Here is a 15,919-nt window from a genome sequence, read left to right as displayed (position 1 = left end):
TCTCTAAACCATATATCACTGATGACAAGGGATATTATTACCCTACAAGAATAAATATTAATATGAAAAGACTATAGCTCATTATAATTATAAACTCATAACCTGTTTGATATAATAGAAGGGCTAAAATATAGATTTAGATTCATGCCAAAAGACATGGTACAAATGTCTTCTTTTTAAGTTCAGTTATCAATTTAAAATTATGCTATCATTTTAGCAATTTATTTAACATTTCCAACTTTATGAAGTATACTTTATGCAACTCAATTACAATCGTAGGCTCAAACTAGGAAAAACTTAGATTATGCCTATATCCACTAAAACACACTTATAATATGAAATTAACCAAATCTTCCAATTTATTGTGATTTAGGGATTAGTGCCACTTTAGGTTTACCAGTCTAACTCCGTTTACATTACAGGACTGAACCAGAATTATATTTCACTGAAACAAACAACTGCTAAACATATGAATGAAAAATGTAGGCTATCTCTCAAACATACAGTTGATATTACATGTTGTTACAACTGATGTTACGTGTTTTTGTATTACTTTGAAGCTTAATGAACTGCATTTGTAACGTAGCTTAATGTAGCATTTGAATGGCACAAAGAAAACAAGCGTGGCACATCAAAGCTCTGTGTTGCTTTTTTTTTTTTTCTTTTCTTATTCTTTTTATTAAATAAACCAATTGGACACTTTAGCAGCATTCATGAAGCCTAGAGTCTTAATCAATACTGCTAAACAACATATCAACAGCCTTTCCAGAAAAACTGGTAATTGTTCAATATTTATCAAAACATGAGGAAATAATAAGAAGAAAGTACCAAAGGGGACATTGAGCTGCATTTAATCTCCATAAAACCACAGTGAGGAACAAGACAGGGAAAGAGAGAGGAGAAAAAAATAAAACATTTTTTTCCTCTTTTTGCTGGAGGCTCTTCATTGTGCTCTTCATTGCCTCTTCATTGAGTTTCTTTTTTTTTATTAGAGTGCTGACTGGAAGCCCATTAAATATTAAATGCCAAAGAGAACACCAAAAAAAAAATATAAAACATTACGAATTCACTTTAATTTAGATAATTAGACCCAAAAGGCCCATACTGCTGAGATAATCTGAGAAAACTCATCCTTCAGGATTCATATTTAATGTGCTGCTGAGGCAATAAATAAATCAGTAACATAATGAACTTCACAAATGAGTGCCATTAATTAAAAGTTGCCCATTTAACTTTGGTAATAACTTTTAACAGGGGAAATATATGGATTGTCAATATGAATAGAGTGATAGTAGAAATGATTCAACTATAAGGCTAGAAGTGCTAATGCGTATTTAGTGCTGAATCCTGTGGCGCTGATGCTGGGAGCTGTGAGTGCATTAAATCTTTTTTTTTTTTCTTCAATGAAAAGAACAGCAGAGAAGAGACACATTTGGGGCCACATGTCAACTCAAGGTTACTGGCTAATTTCATTCTACAGATCAGATAAGGGCCAATTAGGCTACCTCTCCTTTCAGCAGATTCTATTACAATGCCTGCTATGGATACATAATAGGCTAATAAGAAAAAAAAAAAGAAAGAAAGAAAAAAACACAAAAACAAAATACGAGCATGCAGTGTAAAACTCAAAGTGTAATCTGGTGTTTGAAATGTGGGAAATTATTTAGGATAGAGAGATCAGTTGATTGCTGTGGAGGCTCATTTCCACCACTTGAAAAAAAAAGTCACATAGTATGTCAAAATAATGAGAACATATCTCATAATTATGACTTACTATCTCATGAGGCGTATTGTTGTATCTCATAATTAAGACTTATGCATGATATAATTTTGATTTGACTTTGTTATAGACATGTAAAGCCCTTTGAGACTATAAATAGTGATATTGGGCTCTAAATAAATGTTATTATTATTATTATTATTATTATTAATTATGACTTACTATGTCATAATTATGAGTTAGGCTAGTATCTCATAATTATGACTCACTATCTCATGATTATAACTTACTATCTCATAATTATGACTTAGTATTTCATAGAATGTATCTCATAATTGTGACTTACTATCTCATAATTAAAAAAAGTTATACAAAGTCTCAATTATGAGATACAACAATACGCCTCATGAGATAGTAAGTCATAATTATGAGATACATTCTCATTATTACGGCATTATGACTTGATATTTTATTTTCAGGTGGTGGAAACGAGCTTCTATCAGATAGGAAGTACTTTATTTGCCATACACACTCAGCAGTATTTAACCCATCCTAAACTCAGTGAGCACACACACACAATGAGCTAGACTAGCATGTAAACTTAACACAGAAAGGAACTGGGACGGCAGGGATTCGAACCACCGGCTTTCTTGCTGTTAGATGACAGTGCTAACCACTGAGCCGCCAAATAGTCTAGATAGGAACTCTTTGAAAGGTGACAAAAATAATCTGTTAGTTCGCTTTTGTAGTCTTAATGATTATTGACATTGAAGTAATTAAGCAACTGATCATTTCAGCCAGGTAATATGTCTTACTTGCAAATGATCTTTGTAATTTGGGTCGTCGAATTTTCCAGCTAGCTAGCTACATGATCAGCAAATGGTTCGACTACGATTTTTGGGAAGATTTTTGACAGTGCCAAGACCATCTACTGCCTGATCAATTACACTAATTTACTTTAGATTGATTACCTTGGTTCTTGGTTTTTACCAACTTTTCATCCAACTCTCAGTCAGCTAAACCACATAATGGTTCAGTTTAAATTGATCGGCCAAAAAAACCCATAAAGTAACAAGAATAGGCGCAATTCTTCTCCCGAAAATAGAAGTACACCTCTTTTGTCAGCGTAACAGAGCACCACGATAAATAGCCTACACTATGTTCTGTGCCTAATTGAAAACTATCCCATATTTTCCTGATGTTCTCGAGTGCCACAGTCATTTCATGTATTTGGAGACACCTGGTGTTTGAAATTGTAATACCCTTTTAAGTTCTGATCTTTATTGCTCCCATTTACTCGATTGTATAACCCTTTTTTCATATACTAGGCCTGTCAAGTGCCTGTCTCTGACAAAATGTCAATTTCTCGTGTCAAATACCTTTCAGGAGTGAGACTGCCCAGGGAAGCCAGGTCAAGTTTTCCAAGTTTTAGGTTTGTTAATGCATTTATATACAACGCTTTACGGTACATGTGTACGCCATCGCTCGAGTCTTTCCCTGAATAGAACGAAGCTGTTTATCGCAGAGGTCTCAACAACGTCAGAATTGATATATACATTAGCTAAAATAATGCTTTGTGAAGGAAACCAATCGTTTATCTTAAACTATTAGAAAATTGTCGGTATAGAAATTAGATCAGTGGACGGATCAGATCAGTGCATGCATATGTTTGGTTTATAAATGTGCAGACGTCTTATTGAATATCAGTGGGGCAGGTGTTAGAAGAACAAGATAAACTCATTGGACTCAGTCGGTGCGGGGGGCTGGTGTCAGAATTTTACGTAGAAAGATAATATTACTAAAATGTTTCCACACTGTTGGAAAAATCGCCCTAAAACAACAGGGTTAGGACTGCAAATCGTGCCCAAGAGGGCTCCATCTCCGAAAACCTTACTCGAGTTAGAAAATAAGAAAATAAAGATTTTGTGGCAAATTTGGACTGTGTCGTCTATCCAGAGAAATGATCGTTCTCTGAAAACTGAAAATGCATTCAAATCTAAAACTAGTTCAACTATGACCAAGAAAAGTAGACAATGTAACCTTGGACTTCAATGTGCCATAACAAATGTTTATAGACAATACATTTTCCTCCGAGGATCAGCTTAGAACTTTAAATGAAGTAGATCTTTCACTCATCAATTACAATGACCTCATGGTCAGTGATCAAATAGAAAGGAGGTTCCCAAAAAGTAAGAAATAAGTGATACAGTAAGGAACGTTTCATTTGCAACAAAATCCAACAGAAAAAGGGAAATGAAAATATAGGTGTTGAGGGGCTGCAATCCATATGACAAAAAAAAGGCTTTATACTAAGGAGGTTTTGAAAACTGGAGGAGTAAACCCACCATCATTCAGATTTTGTTCCTTGATTTACATTTTTGCTAGTAGCATATTGCTGGAAAAATACATAATAAGTACTTTATTTTTACTTACCAAGCCATGAGCCGCTTACTGTCAGCTAATTATGTAGTGTTTAACAATTCAGTTTTCTGGCTTAATGCACTGAAATGACAATTTTCTACACCTAGTTAAACCTGGCAGTGAATGTAACTTTAAGAGATTGATCATAGAAGGGTTTGAGGGACTGTACTGTACGTGTGTTTTAGTCCATAATTAGAAAAAAGTCTAATCCGATCCAGAATCCAAACTTCGTCTTTGTCTTGTCTAAACTAAATATGACCCGGATCAGAATTCACACTTTATGCAGACTGTCTCCCAGTCATATATCCACTCCTTCATCAGTGTGCACAGGATTATGACTCAGCACGTTGTAGTTCTCAGACTGACGTTTTGCCTGCCGATACTCTAGTGAGGAGCCCAGGGGGACCTAAGAGCCCTTGCCCTAGTCAGTGGCAGCACATTGTGTGTGGGAGGAGGCCACGACCACGGTGGGGATACGGCCAGGCCAGGTACTGGAGGGACAGGTACTCCCAGTCACCTTGGATGTGAGTTTGCAGAAACTAAGTTTGCGGTATTTTAATTTTGGTTTATTTACTTCTTTGTCAGCACTATTTCCTGTCCTTTGTGCTGATGCCATATCAATGCTTCATTTCCTCTTTTTGACTCATATATTCACTTAGAGATGAGTTACAGCCTATTGCTGACCTTTGTATCAAACAGGACATGCTTTGTTTTAGTGACAAAGTGTATAAGTGGCTCATATACAAGGGTCATGAACATACAAAGATAGTTATGTAACGTTTTTGATGTTTTAACCCAGTGTATCACACAGTGTAGGTCTGTTTTCAGAGAGGTTATAGTTTTTGTCGTTTGGTCATTCTTTTGTGTGTGTGTATATATGTGTGTGTGTTTGTGTGTGTTTTGTTGGGTTTTTTTTCTGTTCATTTTTGAACCGTAATTCTCCCTGATATATGGGACAGAACTATCACTGTTGGCAGTACAGGGAAAACCTTTTGTGTCATTGGTTGGGATGTAACTACTCAGCAATGCATTAACTGTTGTGTGTGGATTTGAAGCATTTTATGATATTGATGGATTAAAAGATTCATTCATTATCCACTTACTCCTTCATCCACTTACTTGCTCATATGTTCTCTTTTATTTATTTGTACAGTGACCTCCATTACCATCATTCTAAGTGCCTTTTCTCTTTCAGCTTGAGTGGTCAATAGTGCCAGGGCACTTGATTAAACATATACAAACTGTCATGCAAAACAGCCTGTGCACATTTTCCACTCCTTTACAGGTAGGCTTTGCTTTACTTCTGTAGCCAGGATGAGTATTTTCTTGGTGTAAAGGGATCATTCCATGACTCCCAGAGTACGTCATTGAGTGAATAAGGGATGGCAGGAAACACTGGAGATGTGGACACACTCCGTATACACAAATCTTGTGACAGTAACAGCATTATGCACCTTGGGTTCTCCAGTCCACTGTCTAATCAATGCTCCAGCATCCTAATGGTCTCCTTTTCCATAGGCTGTGTCTATTTGACACACTGAACCTCCACCAGATGAGTTAAACTGAAGGCTGTTCCCCTAACCCTAAGAATTGGCAATGAGTCAATGGAGATCTAGACCATTCAGGATGATGTTCCGGAAAGAGGCATCATTCTCCTGGTGGTGGCTCATCACCTCAGCCTCAGAGGCAGAGACGAGTGTTTGTCACTTGGAATGATCCTCCATAACATTGCACGTCAGATAGAAGCATCAGTGGACTTTGAGGTCTCCTCTCAGTCGGAGGCAGGTGTGAAACACAACATGACTGGAGTGTTAATAGCCTCTTGTTAAGCTCTAGCAGACCCGTCATACATAACCATACACCATCAAGCTGTCCACAAATGTCTGAAATAAAAAAACCTTTCAAGCATTTCTCCTCCCTGCTTCAACCGAGGCTTTCATCTCCTACACATTGAGTCTGACTGCAGCCACAGTACTTATCTGACTCAACCAGCTGGTGGGCTGTGCAGCTGGGCATTCAGAGCTAGAGGGGTTCCAGTCAGATCCTGAGCTGCTGCATGCCAGTGCAGCAGAGCCTGTACTCTCCAGCCATGTAATCACATATTCTAACATTTTAAGTGACCATAGTTGCTCTATAGCACAGCAAGAAGTTAGTTGAGTGCTCACGACAGGACCAGACAGCTGTGGAAACCTTGGAAGTGAGGACAGCATGAACTTACACTGATAGCACATTCCATGCTGCTCCTCTCCTTCATACCAGAGATGCACCACTTTTAAAGTGATTAAGGAAGCTGTTTTACCAAACCCCAGGGGATGTTAAGCACACTAAGGATTCTGAAAAGGCAAAAGTTTATGAGGGACAGATTCAGAAGCTTCTTACACCTGGGTATGTTGTCAATTCTCACCTCAGGAGCATGTAACAGATTGATAAATCATGACTTGTAGCACATCACCATGTTCATCATAATCGTGGGGACTGGTCTTCAGCTGTTCTTTGGCTGTGAGGGTCTCTCCCTTAACTAAAAAGTCCTTCTCAATCTATGTCTCAGCCCATCACTGCAAATCATAATATGATGAATATGATGGCTGAGTGTCCATAATGTTGTCTTTAACTGGAGCAGACCAGAGGCTGTTGGTGTCGCTAACAGGCACACATAACCTTATTGATGTATCTATATACTATGAAGTATCAATAACAATAGTTCTAATAATAATTCAAGTTTAAATCTAATGTGTCCCCTATATGGTAAGTTGTAAAGTTGTTTTCTTGAGGTTACTGGGGAAATTGTTCAGTCTAAGCAAATAAATACTTTAAAACTGTTAAAGTTCAATGGATTTTTTTTATCCTCAGCTCTTGCTTTCCTTCCTCAAGATCAGGACCTGGAAGCCATAGTTCTATGTAGAGTGTCCCATTCAGTGTTATCTGCTCACAGAGCATGCAAGGACTACCAAGGCTGCATCCTATGTTGGGATCCGAGGGGTCAGCTGCATTTTAGTTACTGGTACTTATTGATTTACTGTTTCCTACACACAGACACACACACACACACAGACACACACACACATTAAGTTACAGCCCTGTTTCCCTCTAATAGTTTCTTTTCTTTAGGTAGTGAGTTGGGGAGAGTAGGATAACATGACACACAGATATCACCATTAATATATCAACTTTGCACGTGCATTACAAATCTCCAATAAAACATTTAAAAAATTATGGAATCAAACCTGCGTTCCAAGCATATATTAAGATGGAGAGGTAGTAAAACAGTTCATTTCCAGTGTGCACGTCTGTGTTCTGATCTGTGATGATTGCGGTCTGAGACTAGTTGACATTAGATTGATTTGAGAGTATTTTTTCCTAAAATACTGTTGCTGAGTCATATTCACTCTCGTGACTCTTGGTCGACCCAGCTTCAATCAGGTTGCTGCACTGGTATTAAGACTGATTTTAACCTATGAGCAAACACTCATAGAGAGTCCCTGAGACTATTCTGATTTATGCAATAACTGTGTTCCAGTATAAAAAAAGATAAATAAAAGAAAGAAAATGAAAAAAAGAAAGAAAGAAAGAAAGAAAGAAAGAAAGAAAGAAAGACAATATTCCTTATTAACTGTGATTTCAGAACGCTGTTAAATATGGCTATGACAGTCACTTGACAATTTTTCGATGAAGTTACACATTCCTCTAGCTCCAATCGGTGTATTCAGATGATTGTACCAAAGAGCATAGAATAATTGCGCATGCTGTTCATAACGGAGTTGTTCGACCCGGCTTTCCCGGACAGTTTGACCACAGTCCACATGACTCGCATGACTTTGATCACTGGATTAAGGTTCCTCTTTTGCAAGATTTATTTGTTCCACTTTCATTCTGGATTACAGAGGCAAAGGAGCTAGTGTGAGTATATGTATTAAATATGATGGATAAATGCATTTAATTGCAACATTGTGATTTTTTCAAATTAATTTCACTATTGCAAGCTATAAATTGATCATTTGTATTCTAGCACAGAATACTTTTTAAGTTTCGTTCGGTTTTGCGCTTTAGGCAATATTTTTCGTTCAGTTTACTTTTCATCACTGTGCAATTTGTACAGGTTTGTCCGCAGGCGTTTCGTAGTTACGTCATGTGTAATCAGAATTTTTACAGTATAACAGTTATAACAACATTATATGTTAAGACAATGGAATTGTGAGAATTGAAAAATTGAAACTTTATGGTTAATATCGTAATTTGACCAGAATAAATAAGAGGCAGAATAAATACGAGACCCAATTGGTTAGAAATGAGGGCGGGATATGGGACATCACGCAGAATCGTGCGAAGCGAATCGCAAAATACGTTTACTATAGCTGTGAAATAAGTGAGTAATCTTAAAGGGTAAATACATTGCTTGTTTTAGAAAATTGTTTCAGCTAGTCTTAAGGATGTTCTCAGTTGAAAAGGCTGTAATATATCGTTAAATTTCCATAATGTCTAAGTATGTGACTCTCTTCCTGTCCTTCGGTAACTTGTCTTTGGGGTCGGACGGTTGTGGAAATACAGCGAGGTTAGAGTGCAAGCTTAGCTTTATTTTGTTAATTAGTAACTGTGATGTTTGATAATCGACAGCACACTGATCTTAAAAATGCAATATGTTGCCCCATTTTCAATTATTGCTGAATCAGTTTCTACAAGTTGCCAGTTTGCTGTGAGCAAGGTTAAACTCACGTGGGAAGTTGTATCTTTTCATCGATCGATGTATCAAATTCACATATTTTGACATAGCATGGTTAATGTTAAACGAAACTGTTTTGCAGATATGAGTATCCATTTTATTAGATGTTGTCGATCTGCTACTCGTTTGTTTGGAAGTAATTCAGTTAGAACCCTTTCCTCTTCTCATGTAAGTGTATTCTGTATGTTCTTTAATGTTTACTGTCGTGTGAATACTATTGTCTGCTTTGCAAAGTCGTTATCAGATGATTTATTCCTCTTGTACTAGATAAAAATGGCATCCTCTAAACATAAGAACACAAAAAGAATTGAGGGACTGGACAAGAATGTATGGTAAGAAATTTAGTGACGATGTTACCACACCACTAGTTATACTTGTGTATATTCATTGCATCTGATTATTTGTGGTCTTTCTGTTGCCCTAGGGTGGCCTTCACATCACTGGCTGCAGACCCCTCTGTGGTTAATTTGGGACAGGGTTACCCAGACATCCCCCCGCCCATCTACATAAAAGAGGGTCTGGCACAGGCTGCCATGGTGGACAAACTGAACCAGTACACTCGAAGCTTTGTAGGGCAGCTTTGCATTCACTGCAAAAACACCTTGTTTGACTTTACTGACATTATCTGCACATTTTTGACGTATCTTGCGAGTGTGAAACCTGTAACGTGTCCAGTTTTTGGTGCATTAGGAATACCATGACTAACAGTACACCGGTTTTAAACACGTTTTAAAAAAAAATGACCTCACTCATTTATCTTTCTAGATATTTGTACACGATATTAACAATCAGTATCACTATTTTACAGAAAACAATCTGCTGTGTAATTGCTATTCCCCGTCTGTAAAACTTACTTTCATGGGTCAAATCATTCAGAAATATGTAGTGATGTGAAATGTGTTTGTATTGAAGTTAGTTGAAAGAGCATTTTCCCTTGAACAGGGTCACCCACCCCTGGTGAAGGCCCTGGCTCAGGTGTATGGGAAAGTACATGGCCGGCAGATCGACCCTTTTAAAGAGGTCCTGGTGACTGTAGGCGGTTATGGGTCATTATTCAGCACAATGCAGGGACTGGTGGAAGAGGGAGATGAGGTAAGATGTGGTGAAGTTCCTTTTGAGAAATACTGTTTTTTGTTTTTTTTTGTTTTTTTTTCTGTGCTGATGAGCTGTTTCCTTTCTACTCTAGGTCATAATTATTGAACCTTTTTTTGACTGTTATGTCCCAATGGTTAGAATGGCTGGGGCTAAGCCTGTTTTAATACCATTGCGACTGGTGAGTTTGTCTTTTTAATGTTTGCAATTGAAATGACCTGCGTTGAAATATATTTCCAGTCGTGTTTTGATGTAATATTGTAATGACCATAACTATAGAAATCCGGCACCAAAAAAAACATCTCTAGTGCGGACTGGGTTCTGGACCAAGATGAACTTGCCAGTAAATTTAACTCGAAGACAAAGGCCATAATAATCAACACTCCAAACAACCCCCTTGGGAAAGTGAGTTTATGGAATTACATTTTTTTTTATTTATTTACTTCTTTCTTTGCACTTTTTCCGTTCACTAGTGCTAATGTTTTATGCTTGATTTTTCTTTTTTTGACCCAGATATTCACCAGAGATGAGTTACAGGTTATTGCTGACCTTTGCATCAAACACGACACACTGTGCGTCAGCGACGAGGTGTATGAGTGGCTCATATTCAAGGGTCATGAACATGTAAAGATAGGTCTGTATCACGTTTTGTCAGATTTTGTCTTTGGCCCAATGACGGTCATGGGCTATAAGTCTGATTTGGGAGGAGTTCTAGTCATTTCTGTTTCGGTCATTCTTTTCTTTTTGTGGTGTATTATGTACAGCGACTCTCCCTGGTATGTGGGACAGAACCATCACCATTGGCAGTGCAGGGAAAACCTTTAGTGTCACTGGCTGGAAGGTAATTACTCAACAACTCATCAGCTGATTCATTGTATTGCATTCATGGAATCATTTATTCATTCTTGTTTATTCTCTTTTTTTCTTCAGCTGGGCTTTTATCAGTGTTATTCCAAATGTTTTTCTTTTTCAGCTTGGCTGGTCCGTAGGCCCAGAGCACTTGATTAAACATCTACAAACTGTAATGCAGAACAGCCTGTACACTTGTCCCACTCCTTTACAGGCAAGTGCTAGTCAAACCACAGGGTTTTTTTCCCACCTGATAGTAAGTGACTTTTCCTGGACATTTTTACTCATCTGCTCATTGCAGTTTATAGTTGTTCTCCTTTTCCTTTTTATTCAGATTATTGCTGTCTCCATATAGGTGCAGCTAGTTGTCTGTCTGTCTGTCTCTGTCTTGTCAGTCTGTCTATATGTCTATGGCCACTGTTTAAAATCTGTTAGAGATGAAGATTCTCAGGGAGATGAGAATGAAGTGCATCCAGCTGTATATGTTCTGTTCAGTAGGAGGCTGTGGCCCAGGGACTGCTGAAGAACTATGAGCTGATGGGCCAGCCTGACTGTTACTTTTCCTCCCTGGCCACTGAACTGGAGGTGAAGAGAGACCGTCTGGCCGGCATCCTGCAGGACGCTGGCATGTCTCCAATTATCCCAGAGGGCGGATACTTCATGATTGTGGATGTTACGGTTCTCAGTGCGTGGAAACACCCTTCAGTACTGTTTTATTTAGGCTGGACTCAATAAGAGCTTGAGTTGTTTATTACCTTTTTGGTTGTTTTTCTAAAAGATCAGAACGCAGTATGACTTGTCTCTCTTTATTGTTGGGTTTTCCAAAAAGCATTCTGTGCATAGGATTGGTTTGAATAAGTAATGAGTATCATGTGATTGGCTAATGAGGTTATTCATATATTCACTGTATAAATGCAATAGAATCATATAAATCACTAATCCAGACTCTGCAGTTCATTTGCTATATGTCTTTTGGTTGTATACAGACCAGGACCTGTCCCATATTAAGGATGATGAACCATATGACTACAAGTTTATCAAGTGGATGATCAAAGAAAAGGTATGGTGTGACCATGCAGATATTACGGTCTACGGTAAAATATAAATTTTTTCTTCTGTATGTCTCAGTTCACTTCAACTACAAGAAATACTGAAAAAAAAGGTAAATTATTATGCCTTGAGTTGTACCGTGTTTTTTTTTTTTTTTTTTTTTTCCTCTCTCTTGTATTATGCTTACCTCTCCTAGAAATTGGCTGCCATTCCAGTAACAGCATTCTGTGGAGACGATTCCAAGAAGCAGTTTGAGAAATACATCCGTCTGTGTTTCATCAAAGTAAGCACTGGTTTAAAAGGCTGTTCAGACAATTTGTGGAGCATGCAATGAGAAATGCCAGAATGCGTAATTGATGTGAAACACACTCACTCACACACACACACACTGCTCTTGGTAACATAACCTACTAACCCTGTAAATTTTCTTTTCAAATAGTTTAATGTACATTATTTGTGTCTGTGTAAATCTTTTCATAGATGCATTGTCTTGGTGGTTTAAACTGCATTGTTTCTGCATTCAATTAACACGTCCATTTGTATCTCTTATTGCAGGAAGACAGTACTCTGGATGCTGCAGAGACCATACTGAAGAACTGGAATAGAAATTGATGTCAGATGTAGTGTTGGAAGATAAAGGGCTCTTCTATCATCTCCCTTTTAAGGGTTTATTTCGTCTCTTAAACACCATAGTCCATCTGCTGAAATAGTGCCTATTTTGTCATCAGTTACAGTGATTTCAAGGTTTAAATTTCACTCCCACTTGGTTTAACTGAGAATGTCTCCAGAATTAGTTTTGTGTGTTTTTTTAATTGCTTTCCTATTTATTATAATTGTTTTTCAGCTGTTTGTATTGCAGTAAATTTGGTTGGGATTGTAAACTGTTTATTTGGGTTCTCCTAAGTTGTTGCTATCTTTCCACTTCAGTGCTTTGAAAAGCAAATTTCGATTACAAACATTAATTTGTTGGGTTGATTAATTGAGTTGGATGGCTTTTAGTGATGTTTCCAAATGAAAATAAAACATGAAGTTTCCAGCTGTGCTTTCATATATCAATTTAACTGCTAAACAACAAACTAATTCAAATAGTAAAATGCATATCCTTGTCAAAGCTGTACTGACTTTTCTCACTTTCTGTTCTTTGGTCACTAGGTGGCAGTATTCTCTTTAAAATGATTTGTTCTAACTTCAGTAAAGTTAGGTGCGGGTCAACAAGCATGCCTTAAATCAATATTTTTAAATGTCCCAGGTGTAAATGACACAGGAAATCACTAAAATGGTTTTGCAGGAGAAGAATGTTTTTTAGCTTTAAAATGTTCTGTTTGATTCTGGTGTTTAAAATTCTAAGAAGATGCAGTTCCTTAAATAACTCATGTAGACGTGTGGAACTCATATAGTTCCTTAAATAACCCTCATTAAAATTAAGGGAACTCAAGGTTTCGAATGTATACGTAGCCAGACAAGATTGTTGTCATGTCCTAGACTCTCATTTCCTTCAATACACAGTTTGATTCAAATATTCTGCATTACATCATTAAAGAAAACACATTTTCCTTACAGAATTTCTGGATTGAACCAAAAATCCGGTTTTAACATGAACATTTTTCACTGAGGGCTTCAAATTTAGCATGACCTTTAAAATAGCCCATTGGTCACATGATCCAGTCCATGCATGAGAGCTTTTTCATATTGTCTTTTCTTCTGCTCCCAAGTCTCTGTCCCACACCAGGATTGTGTGGGGCTCCACACTAACTGACCACTTTCATTTCATTTGGGATCTTTGGGACTTTTTTTTTTCTCCTTCTCTCTCATTTATCTGAGGCACCCACACTCCCACTCTTTCACTGCTCTCTTCCTGCAGCCGGATGGAAAGGGGCAGTTTACGGCAAGCCCCCGAAAGGCCCAGCGCTGTGGGGCGGAGTCTGCTCTCTCTCTCTCTCTCTCTCTCTCTCTGGCCTTGGATCCCAGCTTCCTTTTCATCTTCCTGTCTGGAAATCTGTCCTTGTGTCCTGACTTTCCCCAAGAGATTACATGGGCAAGAGTTTGCCAAAAGGTTGTAGCATGGCAAATGTTAGGCCTTCTATCGAATTCAGTGCTATCAAACCCTAGGTCTCTCTGAATTTAGTAGCAGATTGTGGGGACCAATAGAAATCTGGTACCTTGATAGTATATTTTAAACCTGCTTTAAAACCTATGGGAGTGTATTGAAAGTTGGCCAAATTGTATATGGTTGAGTCCATTCCAAAAGCAGTCATTTCATGACCAAAAATGGTCTGGAATTACTTTGACAGTGGAGGTATCATGAATGTTTGTATGATGCCTTACTGTGGACCTTCTGTTCCAACATCGGGTCTTAGTCTCTAGGTCAACAAGGGAGGATAGGGTACAGGCAGAGAGAAGAGCAGACCTTTTTAGTAAATGCATTGCTGAATTCCTAGCCAACAAAGGTGCCATATGACTCACCGTAACCCTTTCGACACATCCTGACGTGACCTGCTAGTCCAGTTTAACCAGCTGCATCACTTTTAGTTCCTTCTCTCCTGGCAGTGAATGCAAGACTCAAGCAGAGATTTCCCTTCTGCTGTTTTTGTTTCACTCAGAATCTGCAGTATCACTTTACATACTGCATGCACACCACTGCCAATAAACAACATATGAATGTTTTGTCTTCCGTTTGCCTTAGGTTTTAAATCCTAGTCAACTCGATACAAAAACTTCTTTGTAGCGTTTACTAAAGTGTTCACGCTTCTGTTACCAGGGCTGGTGGGCTGTTTTGCTTGTAAGAACATTCTTAAAAGTGTCTGGTCTCTATATATTCACAACTCCACTCTACTGATTCACACAGTTTGTCATTTAAAAAACACACCTCGCCCATAATAAAGGACAGTCCAGAGAAAACGTACACCAAGCAAGAGTTCTTCGTCAGTTTATTCAGAGCATACATTCCTCTGTGAAACCCTTCAAGGAGAAGACAGACGGTTACCAGGCCCTCAGTCTATGTCGAGAGTGTATTTAAAAACCCTTTTGGAGATGCACTAGGTATGTGCTGGCAAGAGTCCACGATAGCTCTCTAAGCCTAAAACACAACTGCTGCTTCATAAAAACAGTCCCAAGGGAATGGATCTCAGAGAATATGGGAATGGGAACAAACTAGTTGGGGGGGGGGGTGTTCACTTGGGTCAAAAATCGACAGGAGCATTTATAACAGCAGTTCCCAAATGACAGAATAACAGTGCACAATTCAATCCAATGAACAGCTGTTGAGGGGCTTTTGATTTGTTATGTTTTACAATCACTGAAGGCCTAGGCCTGTGTTTCACCTTTTCCACTGATGGTCCAGAGGAAACTGACAACGAACGTCTTAAAAAGAAAAAAAAAAAAAAGAAAAAAAAAAAAAAAGAAAAACACAAGTTACAAAATACAGTCTCACTTTGGCATAACCGCACGCCAAAAATATACATTTTTTTGTCTGTGAATATACATTTTTACATTCCTTTTGAGAAGGTCAGAATCATTCTCCATACACATATCCTTACATCCATATATTTAAAAAAAAAAAAAAGTCAAACCATACAGCAGATTCAATATGCTAATGTTCTAAAAATACAGTATAAAACTATAACTTACATTTTTTTTTCCAAAGCTAAGAGTAAGATGATTGATATGGGTGAGAAATCAGGGCTCTGAAAATCAAAGACTGAAGAGAATTCAATTGCAACTTCCTTCTTTTCAATGAAAACCTGCCTTTACGAGGTTTTAAAATGATTCATCTGTAAATGGTAATTTCTTGGCCGTGGTCTCCTTAAATCCAAAGAGCTGGCATGAACATTTTGGCAGCTCACTTTGGTGGATTTTCAGTACCTGATGTCTTTTGTTTGGAAGCCCTTTATCTATAAAGAATTTAAGGCATCACAAGGAAGAAATAAATATGGGGATCAAAAGTGAGTCTTCTAAAGGGGTCATTATTAGTGTTATCTGTGGGCGTATCATGATAGCCATGTTTCTAGCAGTCTGAAGTGTATTCTCTCACTTGGTTAGCCCATTCTCTTCATTTCTATGTCTTGTACACA

The 15,919-nt window shown here is 37.9% G+C and overlaps 1 protein-coding gene across 4 annotated transcripts; it reads left to right on the top strand.

Moving 5' to 3' along the window:
• Positions 1 to 7,939: 7,939 nt before the first annotated feature.
• Positions 7,940 to 13,309, top strand: LOC115827565 (kynurenine--oxoglutarate transaminase 3). Of its 4 annotated transcripts, none has more exons than XM_030791446.1 (14): positions 7,952 to 8,038; positions 8,941 to 9,026; positions 9,126 to 9,190; positions 9,283 to 9,427; positions 9,801 to 9,950; positions 10,045 to 10,131; positions 10,230 to 10,355; positions 10,464 to 10,584; positions 10,715 to 10,791; positions 10,924 to 11,013; positions 11,298 to 11,484; positions 11,786 to 11,859; positions 12,046 to 12,132; positions 12,405 to 13,309. In XM_030791446.1, the coding sequence occupies exons 2-14, from the start codon at positions 8,943 to 8,945 to the stop codon at positions 12,459 to 12,461; spliced, it is 1,350 nt and encodes a 449-aa protein (XP_030647306.1). In that variant the 5' UTR covers positions 7,952 to 8,038; positions 8,941 to 8,942; the 3' UTR covers positions 12,462 to 13,309. The 4 variants fall into 4 exon arrangements, with proteins under 4 accessions (XP_030647308.1, XP_030647306.1, XP_030647307.1 ...); XM_030791447.1 differs by lacking the exon at positions 7,952 to 8,038 and adding an exon at positions 8,400 to 8,504; XM_030791445.1 differs by lacking the exon at positions 7,952 to 8,038 and adding an exon at positions 8,400 to 8,690.
• The last annotated feature ends 2,610 nt before the right edge of the window (positions 13,310 to 15,919 follow it).

This window comes from Chanos chanos, chromosome 14 (genome assembly GCF_902362185.1).
Source record: "Chanos chanos chromosome 14, fChaCha1.1, whole genome shotgun sequence".
Taxonomy (NCBI): Eukaryota; Metazoa; Chordata; class Actinopteri; order Gonorynchiformes; family Chanidae; genus Chanos; species Chanos chanos.
Note: the sequence above shows the minus strand (reverse complement) of the source record. Positions and strands in the feature narration are given on the sequence as shown.